Below are 26,052 nucleotides of genomic sequence, written 5' to 3'. Positions count from 1 at the left end.
CTCTAATACTATGTCACTGATGACCTATGACCCCGCACCCCACGTACTAGTGTCCTGATCAAGGTCTTTACACTTACACTCTCATACTATGTCACTGATGACCTATGACCCCGCACCAATGTCCTGATCTAGGACTCGACACTTACACTCTAATACTATGTCACTGATGACCTATGACCCCGCACCCCACGTACTAGTGTCCTGATCTAGGTCTTTACACTTACACTCTAATACTATGTCACTGATGACCTATGACCCCGCACCAATGTCCTGATCTAGGACTCGACACTTACACTCTAATACTATGTCACTGATGACCTATGACCCCGCACCCCACGTACTAGTGTCCTGATCTAGGTCTTTACACTTACACTCTAATACTATGTCACAGATGACCTGTGACCCCACAACGCATGTACCAGTTTACTAATCTAGGACTCTACACTTACACTCTCATACTATGCCACTGATGACCTATGACCCCGCACCCCACGTACTAGTGTCCTGATCTAGGTCTCTACACTTACACTCTAATACTATGTCACAGATGACCTGTGATCCCGCAACCCATGTAGCAGTTTACTGATCTAGGACTCTATACTTACACTCTAATACTATGTCACTTACGATCTACGACCCCCGCACCCTGCGTACCAGTGTCCTGATCTAGGTCTCTACACTTACACTCTAATATTATGTCACTGATGACCTATGACCCCGCACTTCGCGTACTAGTTTACTGATCCAGGACTCTAAACTTACACTTTAATACTATGTCACTGATGACCTATGACTCCGCACCCCGCGTACCAGTTTACTGATCCAGGACTCTACACCTACACTCTCATACTATGTCACTGATGACCTATGACCCCGCAACGCAAGTCCCAATGTCCTGATCCACGACCTTGCATGCACCGCTTGCACCAGTGTCCTGATCCATGGCTGCCCTCCCTTGTATCACCACAAGGGTCCAGATTCTGCACACACGGGTTTCCTCTGCTCCTCTTCTTTCTCATTCCATAATCTTCAGACAATGGCCCACAATTATACAAACAGCCCATATATTTCACTGCATCTTGTTTACTACCTGGCCATTTCCTTAGTTTCCTCTCGGGCCGTCACCATGCCAACCAGCTCCCTTAAAAGAGGCATTCCACCTTCTTTGATCAGCAGTGGGCAGTACTTGTCCGCTGAAAGAGAAACAGGAGTTTACTTTTAGAGTTCCCAACAGAGGCTACTTTCCCCCAACTTGCCCAATAATTAATTGTGGATGGTATGCGATCTGCTGATGGGCAGACAAAGACTGAAAGCCACAGTCCATAACCTGGGGACAGGGAGCTGTGAGGCAGTTTAAGACATCTCTTTCCTGATTGGCTGGAGGTTCCTGCCTGGCAGTGCTGCACCAACCCCACTTCAGTGACGACTGCACAAGCATCTCATACCCAACCCACCATGGGTTTCTTTTATTCAATGGCCATTACTATTCCAGTGAGAAGGATGGTGGAGTATGGCTATTCATGCAGTGCTGAGGCGCTGTGCAGACAGGTAACATGCTACTCCATGGCACACTCACAACTTGCAAACATTCGTCATGCAAACTGAGTTACAGTGGATACACATGCTATTTTTCACACAGATGTCACACAGTTTGTAGTTTGTCATGCAGTCTCATATAAAGTCCCAAACTGTCATGTAATCTGTCATACTATGGAAACTGTCACTTCATGTGTGCTTGAGCTTAGAGGTTATGCAATCCGTCAGACCATGTGCACCTAAGAGGTTATGTAATCAGTCATACCATGTACACCTAAGAGGTTATGTAATCAGTCATACCATGTATACCTAAGAGGTTATGTAATCCGTCATACCATGTACACCTAAGAGGTTATGTAATCCGTCATACCATGTACACCTAAGAGGTTATGTAATGAGTCATACCATGTACACCTAAGAGGTTATGCAATCCGTCATACCATGTACACCTAAGAGGTTATGTAATCAGTCATACCATGTACACCTAAGAGGTTATGTAATCCGTCATACCATGTACACCTAAGAGGTTATGTAATCAGTCATACCATGTACACCTAAGAGGTTATGTAATCAGTCGTACCATGTGCACTTAAGAGGTTATGTAATCAATCATACCATGTACACCTAAGAGGTTATGTAATCAGTCGTACCATGTACACCTAAGAGGTTATGTAATCAGTCATGCCATGTGCACTTAAGAGGTTATGTAATCAGTCAGATCATGTGTTCTTAAGAGGCTAGAAGCTATGCAATCTGCCCTACCATGCCTCCTTAAGAGGTCAGAGTGTTGTGTAGTTTCCACTAATTAGTAGGAACTGCATGTTTGTGGACAACAAAAACTTAGGAAGTGCCAGACTGAGTCCATGCACCTCTGTAGGATTTGTTTTCCGCTGGACCAGCTAGCTCGCAGTGCCACCGTTAGCCCCCCTAAACCAGAACAGGGAGTGAACAGTTCTAGGAACCACTGAACATGACAACTATGTTCCCAAAGGAATCGTGGTGACTGATTTCAAACCTTTGCTCAGTCGCTCGTGCTTTCTTGTGCTCAGAGAAATATACAAAGAATACATGACGGGGCGTTTTCATTATTAATCAAACCGTAGTGATTCTTGTATAGAAGATATGGGCTGTGATGCTCAATAGACAGAAGCAGACAAATGGTACAAGTGTCAACACAGTGACCAAAACAAAGAGCTCCACCATCTTGTTGATACAGGCTATAAATGCATACGTATAAAAGATTTTAACAATCTAGCGTACTCCTGATGCATACGTATAAAAGATTGTAACAATCTAGCGTACTCCTACAATGCTAAACCTACAATGCTAAATGTTTTAAGACGCACACTAAAAGAGCTTAGAAACTGTGGGCGTTATAGCCTCGCTCAGTCGACTGTTGCAATTCTTTGTTAGGGTTTTTCTAGAATGCATATTGAATAACCTCTTTGATGGAACTTATCCATCAATTGATGTAAAATGCCTTCTATTTCTTCTGGGTCAGATGTCATTCTTTTTGACCTGATGAATTGAGAATAAGGTTTAGTGCAGTATGGTGAAAGCTGGCAAAATGTAGAGAATTGTTTCTGTCAGTAGGTTTTGTGAAAACGCTTGTCTTTATGGTACCAAGATCTATTTGGATGAGAACGTCCAGAAAACTGATGGAGGATTTTTCCATTTGGTGCGTGAATTTTATACGGTCATGGATCAGGTGTAAGGCACTGATGTTGCTTTCCAATTGGTTGGGATCTCCTTTCCATATTATTAGTACGTCATCGATGTAGCGTTTAAAGAGAACAAGATGTTGTGTCCATTTAGGTTTGCTCGAGATGTGTTCAGTTTCCAATTTCGCCATTGGGTTTTGTGAAACAACAATGGATTAAACCAGTGTACGCACATGATTACTAGTGGTTGCATTGGAAGAATTTGAATGATGTTTAATGCAATTCAATGAAGATCATATCATTAAATGAATGGTTACAACTCAACTGAAGTGAATAAACTTTTTGTGAAACTTATGATTTTGAATCTGTGGATAGCATTGTTTTGCTACTGTAAATAGTGCTCGCACCCGTAAGAAGGGTTGGTCCCTCTTGCCTGAATATAAAAAATGTGTGCCAGGTTTAACGCCTAATGTGAAGCGGGCTCTCTGATACAGAGTCTGGTTGTGGAAAGAAGCTTGTGAGCTATATTGTCTAGTTAAGGTGAAAAGTGGAAACCACCTTACTACCCTCTCCTTATGAACTTGAAAGAAGGGTTCAGGTAGTGCAAGGGCCTTACAATTTTCTAATGCGTCGAGAGACATTACAGCAAAAAGAAAGGCCACTTTCCAAGAGAGGCACTGGAGAGGGCATGCCTGTAATGGCCCAAAAGGGATGCCCCGTGAGTCTAGTGAGGACTATATTGAGATTCCACACTGAGGCCCCGGGTGGAACGATCCTTTTGAGAGCTTCGATGAAGGCCTTAACCACTAGTATACGGAAAAGGGAGGAGTGTTCCATGTTTTGCATCTAAGCTGTAATAATGGCTGCTAAGTGAAGCAGCATGGAAGTACTGGCTAAGCCGGGCTTTTGTAAATGGAGTAACTAGCATATGATATTCTGGACAGCAGATTTTAGAGGTTCCAGTTGAATAGGAATTAATTACTGGACAAAGCTTTTCCACTTAACTGTAAAACACGCCCATGTGGTTGGTCTGCTGATGTCCACGCATTCTTGAAGGAGACGTAGGTAACCAAACTCTAGGACCTCAGGTGCCAGATCTTGAGATTGAGTTGCTCGGGGTCTGGATGCCTCATCTATCCTTTGCTCCTGGGGAGGAGGTCTGGCCTGTTGGGGAGCTTCTCATGGGGACTGATTGACATTTCGAGGAGTGCTGAATACCAAAGCTATCTGGACCAGGTTGGGGCTACTAGGATAATACTCTGAGATGTTTTCCGCATCTTTCGCACCACAAATAGGAGTGGGAGAGGCGGAAAACCGTAAGCACATATCCCTGACCAGTTCATCCATAGTGCATTGCCCATGGATTGTAAGTACCTAGATGTGAAGGAATATGCTACTTACCAGTATGCATCTGTTCTTGGCATGTAGAGCTGCAGATCTACACACTTGTGCATAGATCGCCATCTGGTGTTGGGCCCGGATGTTTGCAGTTTGTTTTTCCTCTTGGAAAGTCTTTGGAAGTCACGAGGTCGGTGACTCCTCCCTTGGATCGTATTACGCATGGGCTTCGGCTCCATCCTCAGATTGTTTTTTGCCAGCAGGGAAAGATGGAGCGTAGTAATAACAGTGAAGATGCCCATGTGTGTGTTATCTAAATAAGATAAGCTGGAACAGATGCAGGTAGCCGGGGAGGCGGGTGGGTGTGTGTAGATCTGCAGCTCTACATACCAAGAACAGATGCATACTGGTAAGTAGCATATTCTGTTCGAGGCATATGAGCTGCAGATTACACACTTGTGTATAGATTACATAGCAGTACCCACCATTAGCGGCGACCACCCGCATCTGTTGCAGTGGTTTGAAATAATGTTTTGAGTACAGCCTGGCCCACACTAGCTTGTTACTTAGTTTGCACATCTACACAATAGTGTTTAGTGAAAGTGTGCGGTGTTGACCATGTAGCTGCTCTGCAGATATCATCTAATGGGATGTTCCCTAGAAAAGCCATTGAAGCCCCTATTTTACGTGTAGAATGGGCTTTAGGGGGAACGGATAACGTTTGTTTTGCTTTGTGATAGCAAATCTGAATACATTTGACAATCCACCTAGCTATCCCCGACTTGGAGATGGGGTTGCCTTTGTGTGGTGGAGAGAAAGAGACAAACAGTTGTTTGGTCTTACGGAAGGGTTGTGTTCTCTCGATGTAGTAGAGCAAGGCTCATTTTACATCTAGTGTGTGAAGAGCTCTTTCTGCAATAGTTTGTGGTTGCGAGAAGAATACTGGTAGTTCTACAGATTGGTTTAGATGAAAAGGAGAAATTACTTTGGGGAGGAATTTTGGGTTGGTACGGAGAACCACCTTATTATGGTGCATTTGTAGAAAAAGGTTCTTGAATAGTAAATGCTTGTATCTCACTGACCCTTCTGAGGGAAGTGATGGCTACAAGAAAAGCGGTTTTCCATGTTAGGAATTGAAGTTCACATTTGTGTAGGGGTTCAAAAGGAGGTCCCATTAGTCTGGTGAGAACAATATTTAAGTTCCACACAGGTGAGGGTGGCACTCTGGGGGGAATTATTCTTTTAAGGCCTTCCATGAAGGCTTTAATGGCAGGTACTCTAAAAAGTGATAGATGTTGCCTGTTTTGTAGATAAGCTGCTATGGCTGCGAGGTGTAGTCGAATGGACGTATAGGCTAGATTGCACCTTTGTAGGTGGAGTAAGTAGCCTATGATGTGTTGAATGGACACATCTAGTGGATTGATGGTGTTGTTATGACAATAGATAACAAAACGCTTCCACTTGGCGGCGTAGAACGTTCTAGTGGTAGGGCGCCTAGCTTTCTTTTTTTTTTTTTTTTTTTTTTTTTAATAGAATTTTATTGAACAATAAATCAATTACAAGCATGGGCCTACATCCACCAGGGCCGGCCGCTAGATTCAGAAAGGATCATACAGTTGTTAAGGCAGTAGTCGGCTCCCGGGGCCCAGCCCCGTACATGGCTCCGGATAGTCCTAGGGAAGCAGGATACATAGGATTAACATAAATAACAACTAAAAACAAAAGGCGAGGCATAAGGGCAAAAAGTGTGGGTCAGGCTACCTCCGGGGGACTCTACTTCAGACCTTCAAGTAGCTATCAAGAGGAAGGAGTACTGATAGGTCGGGGGGGGTCACAGGAGAGGAACGTCTATATTCGGTCGTTCCAAAAATCGCAAGGAACCATCAAGGGTCAGGGGGACAAAGCAATATCGGTGTCCACTAGGGGGGGAGTACAGATACCCCCACGATACGCGTTCCATTGCCCCCAGATTCTACCCCATGCCCCCGGTTTACCACGAGCCACATACACAGTCTTCTCCCTGAACATGCACCAGTCCATGTTCTCCTTCCATACGGACACGGTGGGAGGCCGCTGGGAACCCCAAAGCTGCGCTATATCTCTCTTGGCAATCATGTTCCCCAGGGCCGCCCACCGAGTCTGAGCCGCGTTATAATCATTGGGCTCCCACACATTCAGGACACAGCGACGCACCTCCGGCAGAAGCGCCACCCCGGTGACCCGGCCCATGACCACATGTACCCGGCGCCAGTATTCCGCCACCTCGCGGCACTCCCAAAGGATATGGAGAAAGGTGGCACTGAGCCCACATCCCCGCTTGCAGAGCCCGTCTTCAGAAAATCCCATCGAGACCAAACGGGGACCCGTCACATACACCCGGTGGAGAATCTTTAGCTGGACCAGGCGGAGACGGGCTGGAATGGCCACTTCCTTGGGGGACGACAGTGCGGACTGCCAGTCCTCGTCGTCCAGTTCCACCCCATCCCCTGTCCACGCCTCCCGAAGGCGCACCAAGAGGTCAGCCCGATTATTGATAAGTTTTTTATAAATTAAAGAGATAGTACTGTCGGGGACATGACCATCGAGTATGCGGTCCTCGAGAGGCGAAGAAGCCGGGATCTTGGTCCCCGCCCCAAAAACCGAGAGCAGGGCATGCCGAACCTGGGCGTAGCGAAAGAACTCCCTTCCCGTAAGTTCGTATTCGCTCTGGAGCGCCGCGAATGTTTTAACCGCACCCTTAATCCATAAGTCTCCCACTCTACTAATACCAATCGTGTCCCAACGGTCAAACCCCTTCGTTGTCCAGAGGCTTCCCAGTCGGTCGGAGGCAAACAGAGGAGTAGCACACGTTAATCGCTCGCTCCAGCCCATGGCTACATTGGCCGCCTTCCAGATCCGCACCGCAATCTTAGTAGGGCCCGTAAGGGTCCGTCCAGCCGATCTGGAGTAAAGTGCCCTGTTATAGTTTCCGCCGGGAAGCAGGAATTTATCCATCCCATACGCCGGATTCAAGCCAGGCGCATACGTGGCATGGTTAATGGCCGATAGTTGTGAGGCCCAATAATACCTGCGAATGTCGGGAAGCGCGATGCCCCCGTCGTACCAGGGGAGAGTAAGCTTTGCCAGAGCGATACGCGCCCGTCCGTCCCACACCAGTCTCCTCTGCAGGCTCTCCACCTCCCGAAAGTAGGACACAGGAATAACATCGAAGGAGTTCTGAAGTGCATAGAGGAATCTGGGAAGGGACAGCATTTTAAACAGTGCTGCCCGACCCAGCGGGGACAAGGGCAGCTTACACCACCGAGCCGTGTCCTCCCTCAAACGCCGAAGTGGAAGCAGGAGATTCTGCTCATAGCGAACCACCGGGTCCAACGAGACGTATATCCCCAGGTATTTGAAGCCGGACAGAGATAATTGGATCGGGAGCCGCGGCGGCAAGAGAGGAGGGTCACCGGAGATAGGATAGACACAGGATTTAGACCAGTTGATCGTTAGACCCGAATTTCTCCCAAAGGAAGTCAGAACATCAAAGAGAACATTAAGCGACCGCCGCGGCGAGGTGAGATACAGGAGAATATCGTCCGCATACAACGAGACCCGATCCTCGAAGCCCGGGGCCCACCGGATCCCTCTGATCGAGGGCTCCCAGCGGAGCCAAGCAGCGAGCGGCTCCAGGGCAAGAGCAAAGAGCAGAGGGGACAACGGGCACCCCTGCCTCGTACCCCTACCGAGAGCGAAGGGCCGAGAGACCCGCCCATTAACCACCACCTGAGCCATGGGTCCCGTGTAAAGAAGCTTCACCCAACCAAGAAATCCTTCCCCAAAGCCGAATTTGGTCAAGACAGCCCAGAGGAATGGCCACGCGATGGTGTCAAAGGCCATCGTGGCGTCTAAAGAAACCAGCACGGCTGGTTCGGAGAGGTACTCCGCCCTGGCGAGGGCGCCGTGAAGACGCCGCAAGTTAAGAGCGGTGTTACGATGAGGGATGAAGCCGCATTGATCGGGATGAATCAGATCGCAGATGACGCTCAACAAACGATTGGCAAGGACTTTAGCCAGGATTTTAGGCTCTGCGTTTAGCAGTGAAATAGGCCTGTAGGAGGCACAGCGGTCTCGTGGCTTACCGTCCTTGGGGATCACGACTATCGTAGCCAGACGCTGGTCGTCAGGAAGGGAACCTGCCTCAAGGGACTCTTGAAACATACGACGGAGGAAGGGCGCTAGTTTATCCGGGCGCAACTTATATAATTCAATAGGCAGACCGTTGGGACCCATCGCCTTGCCCGAACGAAGGGACCGAATCACAGTAGCTATTTCATCTACAGACAAGGGAGCGTCCAGCTGCTCACGGTCGTCGACGGACAGGCATGGCAAAGCAATATCCCTAAGCAGAAGGCGAGAGTCTTCTTCATCCCTATCAGTCACCGGGGAGTACACGGCCCGGAGGTGGTCAGCGAAACATTCCACAATCTCACCAGGCTCAGTCACACACACTCCATCCGAGACACGCAGCTCCGGGACCACACGATTAACTCTCTCCTTCTTATCCAGCCACGCAATCAACTTTCCCGCCTTGTCCCCGGCATCATACAATCGACCCTGCTGCTCCCTATACATCGTTTTGGACGCGTCAGTGACAAGAGACCTGTATTCAAACTGTTTCAGGCTGAGGGCATGTAGCCCGTCCGGAGTGACACCAGTCTCCAAGGCCGACTCCAGCCCCGAGATGTCAGTCTCCAGCTTCACCACTGCCTCACTCTTGAGCTTCTTAGCCACCACTATCTGGGAGAGGGCGTGTCCGCGGATTACGGTTTTAAAGGCTTCCCACAGGGACATTGCGGACGACACCGACCCCTCGTTTTCAAGGAAGTATTGGTCCATAGCCTTAACCAGGCTGTCGCGAGTCGTAGGGTCTCGCAGGTACCACGGGTTAATGGGAGCGATCCGCCCTGTAGACCGCGACTCAGTGTCAAAGAGCAGCCACAGCGGGGAATGGTCGGAGATACCCCGCGCCAGGTGCCTAACCTCTCGAATCCGACCAGTCTGCGCCGCGGGCATAAGGAAATAGTCTAACCTAGAAAGACTCCCATGCGCCCCAGAGTGAAAGGTGTACTGACATTGGGTCGGATGCATTAATCTCCAACTATCTACCAGGCCGAAGGTCTCCAACAGTCCACCAAGCCATGCCTGGGCAGCGGGGAGGGCCCTGGGTGGGTGACGATCCAGGTCACCCGAAACCACCGAATTAAAGTCCCCGCCCATAAGCAAAAGACTATCCGGAAGTTCAAGCAGCATTCGACCCAGGTCCGTGAAGGTGGAGTTCTGGAGGCCCGGGGGGACGTAAACTGAGACCAGGGAAAGGGGCCGCCCCTCCCACCTCCCAGTCAGACACACATAGCGCCCTCTGTCATCCGAGACTACCCTAGTGATATCCAACGGAAGTGAGGATCGCAGGAGAATGCCCACCCCCCTGGAACCAGTTGTGAAACCAGAATGGGCCACGAGGCGGTATCCCCCCCTGTTCATTGCATGACAAACATTACCAACCAAATGCGTCTCCTGGATAAACACCACATCAGGAGTCAGACGACGCAAATACTGCAGTACTACACCCCGTTTGATACGGTCCCCCAACCCATTGACGTTCCATGACATCAGTCTCAACCCGTCCCCCCCCATCCCCTCCAATAGATCAAAGGCCCCCCAGTCAGTAGCACAGTTCCCGAGTCTGGACAAAAAGCAATACCTCGCCCTGCAAACAGAAAACACACAGCAAAACAACCCCTCCTTCCCCCCAACCCCCCCCCAAATCCAACTCCCCCCACCCTGCACCCCTGCGGGCCAAAAAACCCCCCCAACTTGCAGTGTGCCTGTCGCCCTACTAACCCCATTCTACGAAAAGACCCCGGAGGAGGAAAGGATATCGTCCGCATACAACGAGACCCGATCCTCGAAGCCCGGGGCCCACCGGATCCCTCTGATCGAGGGCTCCCAGCGGAGCCAAGCAGCGAGCGGCTCCAGGGCAAGAGCAAAGAGCAGAGGGGACAACGGGCACCCCTGCCTCGTACCCCTACCGAGAGCGAAGGGCCGAGAGACCCGCCCATTAACCACCACCTGAGCCATGGGTCCCGTGTAAAGAAGCTTCACCCAACCAAGAAATCCTTCCCCAAAGCCGAATTTGGTCAAGACAGCCCAGAGGAATGGCCACTCGATGGTGTCAAAGGCCATCGTGGCGTCTAAAGAAACCAGCACGGCTGGTTCGGAGAGGTACTCCGCCCTGGCGAGGGCGCCGTGAAGACGCCGCAAGTTAAGAGCGGTGTTACGATGAGGGATGAAGCCGCATTGATCGGGATGAATCAGATCGCAGATGACGCTCAACAAACGATTGGCAAGGACTTTAGCCAGGATTTTAGGCTCTGCGTTTAGCAGTGAAATAGGCCTGTAGGAGGCACAGCGGTCTCGTGGCTTACCGTCCTTGGGGATCACGACTATCGTAGCCAGACGCTGGTCGTCAGGAAGGGAACCTGCCTCAAGGGACTCTTGAAACATACGACGGAGGAAGGGCGCTAGTTTATCCGGGCGCAACTTATATAATTCAATAGGCAGACCGTTGGGACCCATCGCCTTGCCCGAACGAAGGGACCGAATCACAGTAGCTATTTCATCTACAGACAAGGGAGCGTCCAGCTGCTCACGGTCGTCGACGGACAGGCATGGCAAAGCAATATCCCTAAGCAGAAGGCGAGAGTCTTCTTCATCCCTATCAGTCACCGGGGAGTACACGGCCCGGAGGTGGTCAGCGAAACATTCCACAATCTCACCAGGCTCAGTCACACACACTCCATCCGAGACACGCAGCTCCGGGACCACACGATTAACTCTCTCCTTCTTATCCAGCCACGCAATCAACTTTCCCGCCTTGTCCCCGGCATCATACAATCGACCCTGCTGCTCCCTATACATCGTTTTGGACGCGTCAGTGACAAGAGACCTGTATTCAAACTGTTTCAGGCTGAGGGCATGTAGCCCGTCCGGAGTGACACCAGTCTCCAAGGCCGACTCCAGCCCCGAGATGTCAGTCTCCAGCTTCACCACTGCCTCACTCTTGAGCTTCTTAGCCACCACTATCTGGGAGAGGGCGTGTCCGCGGATTACGGTTTTAAAGGCTTCCCACAGGGACATTGCGGACGACACCGACCCCTCGTTTTCAAGGAAGTATTGGTCCATAGCCTTAACCAGGCTGTCGCGAGTCGTAGGGTCTCGCAGGTACCACGGGTTAATGGGAGCGATCCGCCCTGTAGACCGCGACTCAGTGTCAAAGAGCAGCCACAGCGGGGAATGGTCGGAGATACCCCGCGCCAGGTGCCTAACCTCTCGAATCCGACCAGTCTGCGCCGCGGGCATAAGGAAATAGTCTAACCTAGAAAGACTCCCATGCGCCCCAGAGTGAAAGGTGTACTGACATTGGGTCGGATGCATTAATCTCCAACTATCTACCAGGCCGAAGGTCTCCAACAGTCCACCAAGCCATGCCTGGGCAGCGGGGAGGGCCCTGGGTGGGTGACGATCCAGGTCACCCGAAACCACCGAATTAAAGTCCCCGCCCATAAGCAAAAGACTATCCGGAAGTTCAAGCAGCATTCGAACCAGGTCCGTGAAGGTGGAGTTCTGGAGGCCCGGGGGGACGTAAACTGAGACCAGGGAAAGGGGCCGCCCCTCCCACCTCCCAGTCAGACACACATAGCGCCCTCTGTCATCCGAGACTACCCTAGTGATATCCAACGGAAGTGAGGATCGCAGGAGAATGCCCACCCCCCTGGAACCAGTTGTGAAACCAGAATGGGCCACGAGGCGGTATCCCCCCCTGTTCATTGCATGACAAACATTACCAACCAAATGCGTCTCCTGGATAAACACCACATCAGGAGTCAGACGACGCAAATACTGCAGTACTACACCCCGTTTGATACGGTCCCCCAACCCATTGACGTTCCATGACATCAGTCTCAACCCGTCCCCCCCCATCCCCTCCAATAGATCAAAGGCCCCCCAGTCAGTAGCACAGTTCCCGAGTCTGGACAAAAAGCAATACCTCGCCCTGCAAACAGAAAACACACAGCAAAACAACCCCTCCTTCCCCCCAACCCCCCCCCAAATCCAACTCCCCCCACCCTGCACCCCTGCGGGCCAAAAAACCCCCCCAACTTGCAGTGTGCCTGTCGCCCTACTAACCCCATTCTACGAAAAGACCCCGGAGGAGGAAAGGGACCCGTCCCCGCCCGCCCCCCACACAGGTCCTAGTGAGACAAAATAAACAAAAGAAGTAAGACCCAGCTGAACAGTGCAAAATGGCAAAATCAAGGACCAAAAGTCACTCCAAAGGGGACCCGTCACCTTCGGCGCCTGCAGAGGGCCCGGGACGGCCACCTCTGTCCGGCAGCGAGTCCAGCCAGTCACTCACGGCCACAGGAGAGTCAAAAAAGGCAGTCCGATCCTCATGTTCCACTCGGAGTTTTGCAGGGTAGAGCATAGAGTACTTGAGGCCCAGTTCACGGAGACGACGCTTCACCCCCTGGAATCCCATCCGCTGTTTCTGGACAAGTTGGGTAAAGTCCGGATAAAAGTTAATGGATGAGTTCTCATGACGAACCGGGCCGTGGACCCGTGAGGCCTGCAGAATCGCATCTCGGTCCCTATAGTGGAACAGTTTGGCCACGATAGGCCTCGGGGGGGCCCCCGGCCGTGGCCGACCGCCCGGAACTCGATGGGCCCGCTCCACGGCAAAGAACTTACTTAGGCCTGCAGGGGTCAACTGTTGGAGGATGAGCTCCTCGACCAGGAGGTCAACCGGGCGGTTGTCGGAGGACTCCGGTACGCCTATGACACGGATGTTGTTGCGTCGGGCCCGTCCCTCGAAGTCCTCCAGCCGCCGGGCCATCTGATCGTTGACCGCCTTGATGTCACCCAGCGCGGCCTGCAGGTCCGACACATCCGCACCAAGGGTGGAGGTCCGCGCATCAAGAGCCTGAACCCTCTCGTTAGTTTTGGAGAGATCTGCCCGAATTAAGGTGACATCGATTGCCACCGTGTCGATTTTACGGGCCAGGGCCTCGTATTGCGTGGCGATGGTTTCCCTGATGCCATCAATGGCGCCCATGATGTCCTGCAGGGAAAGCTCCGGAGAGACGGTCGTGCCACCACCGGCGGCGTCCGGGGGGGGGCCGGTCGCTCCAGGGGACCCTCTGCCCTGAGTGTAGCGGTCCATGTTGTTGGCCTGGACCGGTCCCCCGCGGAGGGAGGCCTTAGTCCTACGCCCCTCGGGGCCCCCCTTGCCCCCCATGTGGTCACGGACACCGAAGGGGACCGCCGATCAAGAGTCGTAGGGGCAACGGCACCGCAGACCAGCGCCTCACCAGAGACCACGATATAGCGGTGCGGGGGGACCCAAGGCGATGGGCACACTAGTGGCAGGTGGAGACAAAGCCTCGCGCAGAGGCCAAGGAAACACCCCGCCACATCAAGTGCGTTCGCCGGCCAGCCCCCTGAAGTCCGAAAGTGAAACCGAAAGTGGTAGAGCGGCCACTGGCACCGCACTGCAGCCGCTGTTGTTCAATTACGACACGGCTCCACGGATCACCTTCGTCCCGGGCACCTCCGTCGGGTGGGTCCCAAAAGTTCGAACAACGACAACTCAGGATTCCCAGGTCCGATTCGAGTTCTGAAAAGAGATACGTGCTCAGCCGGTCTTCATCTGCCAGATTCCATAAACCACATCAGGATATTCTCAGGATAAATTCCGAGGAGCAGCAAGGGTCCGGGGAGCCCTGTGCTCACGCGACCATCTTGGATGCGCGCTAGGCTCCTCCCCCCTCACGCCTAGCTTTCTTGATGACGTTCATACAGTCAGGAGGGAGATTCAGGTATCCGAATTCTAGGATTTCAGGAGCCAGATCGCAAGGTTGATCTGAGCTGGGTCCGGGTGTCTGATCTCTACATGGTTCTGGGTTAAGAGGTGTGGAGAGAGGTGTAATTTTTGATATGGTACTACCGATAGTTCCAGTAGTGTGGTGTACCACGGTTGTCTGGCCCAAGTTGGCGTTACTAATATTAGTGTGAGGGTGTGCTGTTGTAGTTTGCGCACTACTAATGGAATTAGTGGGAGAGGTGGAAAAGCGTATGAAAATTTGTTTGACCAGTTCATCCATATCGCATTGCCCTTGGACAATGGGTGTGGGTATCTGGCGGCGAAGCTTGGGCATTTTTTGTTTTCGTGGGTGGCGAAGAGGTCTATCTGTGGATGCCCCCACATTTGAAAGTATGGGTGAAGTACTTGCGGGTGAAGTTCCCACTCGTGAAGTTGTTGTGTTTGTCTGCTGAGTAGATCTGCTATAGTGTTTTGTATTCCTGGGACATGCTGGGCTAGGAGAAAGATTTTCCGGGGTATGGCCCATCTCCATATGCTCTGTGCTAATTGAGAGAGCTGTGGAGAGTGTGTGCCGCCTTGTTTTTGGATATAATACATGGCTGTCATGTTGTCTGTGCGGATCAGGACTGCTTTGCCCAAAATCTGTGTCTGAAAGGATTTTAGGGCTAGGAAGATCGCTATTAACTCCAGGTGATTGATATGGAGTAGTTTCTGTTGAGGTGACCACTTGCCTTGCACGGTGAGATGTAATAGATGAGCTCCCCAGCCGGAGAGCGATGCGTCTGTTGTTAGTGCTACCTGTGGAACCGGGTCCAGGAACGGTCGACCTTTGGAAAGGTTTGTGGTAGTCCACCACTGCAGAGAGCAATGGGTACGACCGTCTACCAACACCAGATCTGTTAATTGACCCTGGGCCTGGTTCCATTGGTGCGCCAAGCACTCTTGGAGAGGACGCATCTGGAGTCTTGCATGAGGTACTATAAAGATGCAAGAGGCCATCATCCCTATTAGTTGCATGAACACCCGAGCTGGAAGGGGGTGTTGTGGTATAAATTTTGCGCGCAGAGCCTGGATGCTTGCAATCCTGGCAGGATTGGGGTAGGCGAGCGCTTTTGAGGTGTCTATAGTGGCACCTAGATATTGTTTTATGTGGGATGGGTGGAGATGGGACTTTTTGTTGTTTACCGTGAAGCCCAGCTGATGAAGTAGCTGGATGGTGGTGTGTGTGTGTTGTACACACTGATTGTATGAAATGGCTTTTATTAGCCAGTCGTCTAGGTAAGGGAAGACGTGAATGTGTTGTCTTCGCAGATGTGCTGCCACCACTGCTAGGCACTTGGTGAATGCTCGTGGTGTGGTTGTGACTCAGAACGGGAGCACTTTGAATTGGTAGTGGTGGCCGTCCATTATGAATCTGAGGTACTCTCTGTGGGCTTTGTGTACTGGAATGTGGAAGTAAGCATCTTTTAGGTCCAATGTGGTGAGGAAGTCATTTTGGGAAAGTAGCGGAAGTACCTGCTGAAGCGTTACCATATGAAAATGGTCTGAGTGTATGTATGTGTTTAGGGGGCGAAGGTCTAGGATGGGCCGTAGAGTTTCGTCCCTTTTTGGTATGAGAAAATACAGGGAGTAGACCCCCATATTTTGTTGGTTGGTTGGGACATGTTCTATTGCCTCCTTGTCTAGGAGGGAGATTACCTCCTGCTTGAGTAGCCGTAGATGTTCTGGTGACATCGGGCGTTGTCTGGGTGGAATGTTTGGGGGAGTAGATGTTAGTTCTAGGCAGTAGCCTGACCAAATTATTTGTGTTACCCATTTGTCTGAGGTGATGGTCTTCCAGACCGGAAGGAAATGTTGGAGTCTGCCCCCGACAGAAGTGTGATGGTCTGGGGGAAGTGGAGGGAAGTCATTGAGGAGGCGCGGTGGCAGAGCGGGCGGTATTTGTTTTGCCTCTGCCTTTGTTATTGTTGCCCCTGTAGCCGCCTCTTTGGTAACCCCTTGTAAACGTGGACTGAGTAGGGGATTTGTATGCAGTGGAAGCGGCGTCTGAGGAGTAGCCTCTGGAGGTGCTCCGAAAGGAAGAGCGGCGAAAGGAGCGTCTGGGAGGGTGAGATTGTAAGGCTCCCATGGATTTTGCCGTGTCCGTGTCCTTTTTCATTTTCTCCAGGGCGTCATCCACTTTGGGGCCAAACAGGTGTTCCTGGTCAAAGGGATGGTTAAGGATGGAGGCTTGTACCTCTGGTTTAAAACCTGATATCCTTAGCCAGGCATGGCGGCGGAGAAGGACACTAGTATTGATAGCCCTAGAGGCTGTGTCTGCTGCGTCTAAGGCACAACGTATGGAGGTATTAGTAATGGTTTTGCCCTCCTGAATAAGTTCGTTGGCCCTAGCTTTATATTTATCAGGGAGATGGTTCATTATAGCTTCCAATTCTTCATAATGGGCCCTGTCATATCTGGCGAGTAGCGCCTGTGTATTGGCGATACGCCATATGTTGGCAGCTTGTGATGCAGTGCGCTTGCCAGATGCGTCCAAGAGTTTAGACTCTTTGTCAGGTGGTGGTGCTTCGCCTGATGCCTGGGAGTTGGCCCTTTTACGTGCGGTGGAGACTACTAGAGAATCTAGTGGTGCAGGCCCTCTAATGTAGGAGGGATCTGTAGGGGCAGATTTATATTTCTTCTCGATGCGCGGGTTAATGACCCTGGCTCTGACTGGATCTTTAAAGACCTCTGGCGCAGGTTTTATAACGCCTTTGAGCATAGGCAATATGGAGGTGGTCCTATGTGTGGTGTCAAACGTATCGAGGAGGAAATCCTCCTACACAGGGTCGGTATGGAGATCTACCCCGTGATAGTGTAATAGATACTTGAACCCCAATGAGTTTTCTGGTGGGGAAGGTCTGGAAGGGTAGAGATCATCCTGTGGGACGTTAGGGATGTCAGGGATATTATAATCGTCCCATGGGTCTGGGGAGCCTGTGGGAGTGGGGTCCCTTGTAGGTAAATCTTGGGGTGCATCCCCTATATCATCATATGGATCCCCGTGATCATCATCATCCGGAGACGGAGTTGGGGAATGATGAGGTGGGGGTGGAGAGGGCGGTGGCGGAGGAGAAGGTGGAGGCGGTGGAGGAGGTGGGGGAAGGTATTCTGAAAGGGGAGGTAGCAGAGTCCTTCCTCTTTGGGGGTGGAGGCGGAGCTGGTTTCTCCAACTGTCTCTTTTTGATAGAGAGCATTAAATGTCCAGTTTTGGGATCCTTGGTTAAAGTTTTTTGTAAGGGATCCGGTGTAAAAAGTTCTGTTGAGGCTGGTTGGTCCGTCGGTGTCAAAGACGTCGGGCCGTTGGTTTCTTATGTTTTTCTGTGCCGGTTTGCTGTTTGGAACCATGCTTAGGAAATTCCGGTTGTTTGGTAGGCGCCGAGATGGGTTTTGGCTTCGAAGTGTTGGTGGCCTTGTGTGCTTTAGTCGGTACCGAAGGTGGTGTCGGTACCGAAGAGCTGGGTTTCGACCCCGAGTGTTTCAGTGCGGGGCTCAGTGTCGAGATGGAGGCCGGTTTCTTTTTCGGTGCCGAAGAGTGTTTATCGGCACCGACGGTGGGCTGGCTCGAGCCCGAGCCGCCGGAAGGCTTACTTGGCTTCTTTACCGGGCCCGAGGGTGCGGTGTGTGAAGCAGTGTCTCTGGTCTTGCCTAGGCCCGGAGGCGAAGGCGTGACCGAAGCCTTATTCGGTGCCGGCGAGGGTTTGGGGGGGGTAGATTAGTACTCACGACCCTCTGTGCCGGAGTGATGTCCTCCACATCTGAGTCGTCGGCTTCGGAGGCGCTGACGAGTCCCTCGTCGGTGTGAGGCTATTCTGGAGCGTCAACGCCTTCTCCGAAGATGTCGTCCGGAATCTTTGTCGAGGAGAGTGCCATGGTTCTTCTGGCTCTTCGGTCTCGAATAGTCTTTTTGGACCAGAGCCTCGTGTTCAGGGGAGAGGCAGAGATTGCATACCTCGTGGAGATCGCTGTGGGGGAATTTGGACCCACATCGAGGGCACTTTTTAAATGGAGTCCTTTCCATTAGCTAGGACCGTAGCTTGGGTAGGCCCGAAGGCCGCCGTCGACGACTGGAACCGAAGGTCTGTGCCGATGAGAAGTCGAAGTCGCGTCGAGTGTGGAGATCGCGTCCGAAACAATACCGCGAATTGGGGCGAGGATTGCGCGTCGATCGTCGAACTGGAATCTGTTTGGAACCGGAGCGCGAAGATTACATCCGAGCCCGATGGCGGAAAAAAACAATCTGAGGATGGAGCCGAAGCCCATGCGCAATACGATCCAAGGGAGGAGTCACCTAACTCGTGACTTCCAAAGACTTTCCAAGAGGAAATACAAACTGCAAACATCCGGGCCCAACACCAGATGGCGATCTATGCACAAGTGTGTAATCTGCAGCTCATATGCCTCGAACCCTAGTTTTTGTGGGTGGTAAAGAGATCTATTTGCAGGCTTCCCCAGCATAGGAAGTAGCCGAAGAGGACTTGTGGATGGAGTTCACACTGGTGGACTAGTTGGTGTGTCCTGCTGAGCAAGTCCGCAAGGTCGTTTTCACCACAGGAAGGTACTCCACACCAGCAGGTAAATGCGCGTGGTAGAGCACCTAATGCCAAATGGTCTGAGGTAGGAAGGAGAGCGGCAAGGTGTGAGTGCCACCCTGCTTCTGTAGATAGGACATGGCGGTCATGTTGTCCGTCCTGGCCAGTATCACTTTGTCCTGAATGATTGGAAGGAAGGCTTAGAGGCGAGATGAATTGCTAAGAGTTCAAGTGGGTCGATGTGGTGTCCCTGTTGATGTGGGCACCACGCTCCTGGTACTAGTCAAATTGATATGTGCCCCCCAGTCGGCTTGAGAAGCATCCATGGTAGTGCTGACTTGTGGACTGAGGTCTAGAAAGGGTCTACCGTGCAAAAGGTCATTGCTGTTCCACCACTGCAGACAGCGATGCACGCTGGCCTTCACCAACACTGGATCCTCTATTAGACCCTCTGCTTGTGCTCATTGTGTGGAGAGGCATTGTTGCAGCGGGCATATGTGTAGCTGGGATGGGAGTAGTACAGCAATGCATGAGGCCATCATGCTGAAAAGGAGCAGAACAGTTCCAACTGTGAGGTACAGATTGGGCTGAAAAAGAAGCACAAGCTGCTGAAATGCTGAGACGTTTTGCAGGCTGGGGTAGGCATTCCTTGTGCTGATCCTAGGAAGGGTTGTATCTACAGCTGTAGCAGGAGAGATTTGGTGACACTGATGGTGAACCAGAGGCTGTGGAGGAGGCAGATGGTAGCCTGGGTGTGAAATAAGCACTGGGGCTTGCTTGCACTCTTGATCAGCCACTTGTCAAGGTAGGAGAAGACGTGGATGCCTTCCCCCTCCTTAAGTGTGTGGTGACCACTGCCAGGCATTTGGTGAAACTGAATGGTAATTCCTTAAACTGATAATGGTGGCCACTGACCAAGTAATGCAGGTAGCGTCTGTGGCAGGATGGATAGGGATGTGAAGGTAGGCCCTCATGAAGTCGCTTTGTTGCAGATGAGGGATGACATCCTGTAAGGTTACCATGCAGAAAGCTACAGCGAGGATGAGGGGCCTGAGGTCCAGCATGAGTCTGAGGGAGCAGACTTTCTGGGTATTATGAAGTAAAGAGAGTTAAGTCCTTTGCACCACTGCTGTGGGGGCACGTGTGCTACGGCTCCTTTGAGCAGAAGTAGTTGGACCTCTTACAAGAGGAGGCTGAGATGCTCTCTGCTAACGCGGTATTTGCTGGCTTGGTTATTGGGAGGGGTTTTGAGAAGTTCTAGGTAGTTGCTGTGGCAACACTGCTAAGACCCACTTGTCAGATGTAATTTCCTGCCAGCATGGAAGGAAATCTTAGCGTCTCCCTCCGATAGGTGATGTGTGGCATGGGGGGGAAGTGGAGGCTCCCTTGCCAGAATCCTCTTTGCCCCTGTCTGCTATTATTGCCTCTGTGGGCACACCTGTGTAGCCTTGTGGTGTGTACTGCTTGTAGGTCTGCTGCTGCCTCCAAAAGGAGGAGATTGGCATAGGGGAGGTGGTTTACGAACCAGCCCTGTACGCATGCCTCCGACAGGAGACTCTCAGGGTTGAGGTCTGGAGGGCAGCCATAGCTTTGGCAGTGTCAGCGTCTTTCTTTATCTTCTCCAGCATCCGGCCACCCTGCGGAACAAAGATGTTCACCCTCAAAGGACAAGTTGGAGAGATGCTGCTGGACTTTAAGTTTAAAACCCAAAATGCTTAGCCTGAAAAGGCACATAATTAGGGCACTGGTGTTGACACCCGCGCAGCGGCATCCAAGGTGTCTAGGGCACACTGGTCAATGGCATTGGAAAGAGTCTTCCTTTTAGCCACTAGCTCTCCCCTTTCTGTTTGAACTCATCAGACAGGTGTTCAATTCGCTCCTACACGTCATCCCAGTGTGCTCTGTCATTCCTGGAGAGAGAGCCAACTGAGTTTGCTATTCTCCAGTGGGTGGTGGCTCCTACAACTACCCTTTTTCCTGCAGCCTCAAGTTCTTCACTCTTTTTACTGGGCTGAGGAGTATAACCTGTTCCCACAGAGATGCCGTGCTTACACGCAGTATAAACCACTAAAGAATATGTGACAACCTGACCCCTGATGTAAGGTGGGTCATTGGTGGAGGACTTATATTTTTGTCCACCCTAGGTGTTACCACCCTGGCCATGCCTGGCTCCTTAGACATGTCTGCAGCCATCTTTAGCATCCCTTTGAGCATGGGCAGAAATTGGACTATCCTCTTTGATTAAGGGCATGCATTTCCACCATGTGGAAAGCGTCAGCACTTTTCATCACCTTGTGGTAAGTAGTTGTGTCATCTGGGGGTGACGGCTTAGCTGGATATTGATCCATGTCTGGGTCCCCCCAGGGGATTGACATCACAGTCATCTTATCGATCATCAGAGGGCGCTGGATCAAGTGGTGCGTTGTTGGGGTCAAAAGGGTGAAGGTGGCTGCCTTGCACTTATGAAGAGTGAGGGAACCCTCTGGCAAGTATGGAAGTGGTGAAGTATGGAGTGGTGGTGGAGAAGGTGAAGGAGGAGGAGGGGTTGAAGGTACAAATGAAATAGAGCTAGTGCCCCTGTCCTTGCGTTTCTTGCGTTTGAGTATTGGGGGAGGCTCCCAAGCAAGTTCCTTTTGAAAGGTTGGCTTCCGCTTCCAAGGCAAAGTCTCTATAGTCTTGGGAGGCAGTCTTGTGGAGATCGTGCTAGTATGGGGATGGATAAAGAGATATTTTTGTCTTGCGTCAAGTTCCTCCTAAAAGCGCTGAAGGATCAGCTGCTCTGAATGGTTGGAGCCCTCCACAGAAGGTGTCTTCTACAACGATGGTCTGGGTGCCAATCGGGCCCTCATACCCGGCGGTGTCTTTGACGCTGATGTCTTAGGCACCGATGGGGTCTTTGATTGTATGTGGTGTTGTCTTAGTAGGAAGAAAGGCAAAGGTTACACACCTGGTGGTGGCTGGTCCACGGGAACTTTGTGTTACACTCAAGGCATGTCGTCGGCATTTCCGAGAATATTATCCTGCACTGGCATGCAACAAATTGTGCGTCAAATGTCAATGTTCACTGTTTAAGAAAAGATGTCAAGGTTAACCGTTGCCATGCAAAATGGTGGTGTTCCCGCTCTATCCAAATGTGACCACGGGACAGGCAATTCTGAAAGGGTGTCTGTCCCATCACCCTGTGTACATTCTAAATCAGAAGATCGTTGAAGGTGAGGGGCATGAGGCCCCGGCAGTGCAAAAGTTGTTGCAGATTGAACTCCAGAAGATGTCGGTTGAAGGAAAGGCAACCCAGATGTATGAGTCGGAATAGAGGGGTTAGGCCCGAACTGAAGTGTAGAAACAGCGCCAGAGCCATGCTCGTGCATGTCCGAACCCGATGGAGGAAAAAAGTAACCTGAAGTTGGGCCGATGATCAAGGGAAGAGACACCATATACCTTGTGCCTCTAAAGACTTCTTCGAAGATAAACAGCTTGCAAATGTCTGAGCCCAACACTAGATAGCAGGAGTATGCAGAGCATGTGAAGCTACAGCAACAAATGCTACAAACATATACTTTTATTCAGACTGTTTTTCTTTCCTTGTACCCTCTGGGGAGCCAGGCACCAAGTACCTTTTCATTATCTTAAGTTGTTATTCATTGACTTTATGAAATTGGTAAGGAGGGGATCACACGTGGGTAGTTGACCTCTTCGTTCTCTAAAAGCCACTTGAACAAGGTACATTGTGAGGTTCCCAGGGATCCTCCATTAACCCACACTGTTCAATGCCTGTTGATTATTCATCATGGCCGCACATCTGCTATGCGGACCATGTGCACTTTAGACGGCCAGACACATTTTCACTTTCAAATTAATCTCATGTTTCACAATACTAATTCAACACTAATCCTTATACGTTCAAGAGTAGCGTGCTACTTGCAAAAAAAGTGCTTCAAAACCCCATTAGGGGTAGCAAGTGCTATATAAATACAAACCTTTTTTTCCTCTTCTATCCTTCTGCTATCCTTCTGAATCCTAATAACGGACTAACCTCCCCACCACTTCAAATGTACATGCATGTTTCACTATACTAATTCAACACTAATCCTCTATGGGTCCCGGAGAAGCGCGCTACTCGCTGAAAAAGCACTGCGACGCCTCGTCAGGGGTAGTAAGCGCTATATAAATGCAATTACAATACAATAGAAATATTCACGCGTGCCTTGATAATAGTTCCAAGTGGATCCTGTGGAATCAATTGAAGCTTAACACTGATGCGACTACAGCGATCCTATCGGAGGGAGACCCTTGGTGACCCCTTCGATGGGAACTCCACCAATCCGCGTCCAGCAGGCTGGGAATCTTACTGTTACTTTCCATAAAAAGCTCTCCTTTTAACCTAGATAGCCCATCTAATACCCACACACTGCCGGAATCTTAAACCCTGAGTAAAGTCCTGCATCTTCCACAAGTTCAGCTCGAACAATTGTTGTTAAGGATTCACCTTGACTTCACAAATGTCAGAGTATTTCATCCTGAGCTCTGCTGCTGGTGGTTCCGAGACCCTCACGGATACTATATTTCGGAACTCATGCAGAATCTGTACTGGCTCCTCCCACCAAGAGGGGCGGTTTGAGAACTTCTGCAATCATCACATGTCAATATCCAAAAAGGGCCTCGGCGAATCTATTCATCCACCCGCACTCCAGACACAAAGGGGCTTCTTCTCAGGGGGCTCGTCCCCCTCCGTCGTGGGAGAGGCTCCGGGACATCTTCAGTTCAGAAAGAGGACAGAGACAGGGATGGTTTTAGCCTCTTCGGCCATTTTAACGTGTTCTATTCTGCACTAAGACACCTCAGGGAGGTCGGTGTTCACAAGCAACAGCTGACGAACAGAACAGAATAAGGGATATTCTTCGAGAGGCCATTGTTGGCCCAACGAGAAGTGGGCACATCCTCCACAGGCACAGGACTTCGTCTGTCACCTGTATGAAGACGTGGCTACCACGTCACTCGTAACGACGCTTGCAGACATGTTACTCTTATCAGACGCAATCTTACTTGTGCTCGGCTTATACGCTCCTCTACAGATCCTACACGATATATCCATCGGGCAAAGTTCTACGTCTGCTTCCCCAACATGCAGCAGAAGAACCAAAGACAAAGTCCCCCGACCCCGGGAATGAAAGATCTCTGTGGCCCTCCCATGAGCAGCTACACGTGTTCAGCCATGTGTCCATGCTCCAGCCCAAGGCCATGGTGTCAAGGCAAAGGGTGTGTCATGAACTGTGATGCAAATATATCAAACTCTTTAAAACACAGATGTACTCACGATAAACAGAAACCAGATTGTACAAGGCCCAGGTGGCCCAGTGCTGACTGACCGGAGAGATCCCCTGAGGCAGAAGTCGGAGGATGGGCTCGAAGGACCTGCAAACACAATGCATCTTTTAGTGGTAATCGTCGCAATATTACAGCTGCACAAGTTTTACAGTAGATTTGTGAAGAAAACTTCCAATGTGCAACATTAGTTCTCCAGCCACAACCTTGGCTAAAATCACAAATAGGGTCCCCCCGACCACACGAGGTCACACATGCCCTGCTAATGGTGCAGCCCCCGAAGTACAGGACCTACAGGGAGGATTTTTAATGCTTTTGTCACAAGAGTGAAAGCTGCAATAAACCCATTTATGTTGAAGACTGATGACTAGGAAATTCTCAGAGGCTCTAAGAATTCTGAAAACAGATACCTCACAACTGAGATAGTGTTTGGTATTATAAGATTCTTGTTTGCAGTCAGTCTTATGCGGAAAAAGAAAGGATTGCAATTTTAAAATGCTCTAAATGTTTATTATAGCACTTTTATCTCTGTATTTGTAATGTTGTGGATTGTAAATATTTTAGATGAAATTTGAATTGATGTATTTAATGAGGTTGTGCTTTCTATGGTTATATTAACCGAAATAAAAGTTGTTTTGATGAGGAGAAACCCAGTCCTGTATGACTATACCACAACAAATGTGGTCAGCCCCAGGCACACTGCCAGAACCTTCGAGAACAGCACCATGTCAAACCTGATGAGAGTTAGAGCTCTGGCAAACCTCTGCATTTCCTGCATTATTGCTGCTCTTTGGGCCTAATGTTAGAGGAGCGCACGCGCGTGGGTGGGTGACAGTGCTGCACTGGAGCTGCACAGCACAATGCGCGCGTGGGTGACAGTGCTGCACTGGTGCTGCACAGCACAATGCGCGCGTGGGTGACAGTGCTGCACTGGTGCTGCACAGCACAATGCGCGCGTGGGTGACAGTGCTGCACTGGTGCTGCACAGCACAAGCATGGCTCCTAGAGCTGATTTTTGGGTTGTGTTAATGAACTTTTCGTCTCCACTCCCATCATATCTATCTCTCTCTCTCTCTCTCTCTGTCTGTCTGTCTGTCTCTCTCGCTCTCTCTCCACCCCTGTATACAAAGTGTAGTGATAACTTCGGAGCCAGGGGTCCTTGAAGTCGTTTATTAACAGAGAGTAAACAGCAGAGGCAACAGGTTGTACGGAAAACATCCGCCCACATAGCAACGCCTTCACTTATTTAAAAAATACATAGAATCTCTCAACCCATAACCCAGCAACGCTACGAACATTCTACATAAGCCCTCTCCACGCAGGCTGACATTCTAAAACTTTTCACGAGGCATAACATAATACTGAGGTTGTCCAGTGACTTCCATTTATATCACAGCTGACAGTTCATTAATTACACTGTGAGCATGAATAAACAAGATCTGCACACTGTGAGCACGAAGAAACAAGATCTGCACACTGTGAGCACGAAGAAACAAGATCTGCACACTGTGAACACAAAGAAGAAAGACCTGCACACTGTGAGCACGAAGAAACAAGATCTGCACACTGTGAGCGCAAAGAAGCAAGACCTGCACACTGTGAGCACGAGGAAGCAAGACCTGCACACTGTTAACACAAAGAAGCAAGACCTGCACACTGTGAGAACGACGAAGCAAGACCTGCACACTGTGAACATGAA

The 26,052-nt window shown here is 50.6% G+C and overlaps 1 protein-coding gene across 4 annotated transcripts in view; it reads right to left on the bottom strand.

The window, feature by feature from the left end:
* The window catches only part of ZER1 (zyg-11 related cell cycle regulator), a 387,007-nt gene that overhangs the window by 41,459 nt on the left and 319,496 nt on the right, over positions 1–26,052 (bottom strand). For all 4 annotated transcript variants that reach the window (XM_085614054.1, XM_085614056.1, XM_085614055.1 and 1 more), the window contains 2 exons: positions 24,346–24,443; positions 1,091–1,193 (listed from right to left, as the gene is read on the bottom strand). In XM_085614054.1, the coding sequence (XP_085470180.1) occupies positions 1,091–1,193; positions 24,346–24,443 (201 nt within the window). The remainder of the gene's footprint in view (positions 1–1,090; positions 1,194–24,345; positions 24,444–26,052) is intronic.

The sequence above is a fragment of the Triturus cristatus genome, chromosome 1_2 (genome assembly GCF_964204655.1).
Source record: "Triturus cristatus chromosome 1_2, aTriCri1.1, whole genome shotgun sequence".
Classification (NCBI taxonomy): Eukaryota; Metazoa; Chordata; class Amphibia; order Caudata; family Salamandridae; genus Triturus; species Triturus cristatus.
The sequence above is the reverse complement of the archived record's forward strand: the minus strand, read 5'-3'. Positions and strand labels throughout refer to the sequence as shown.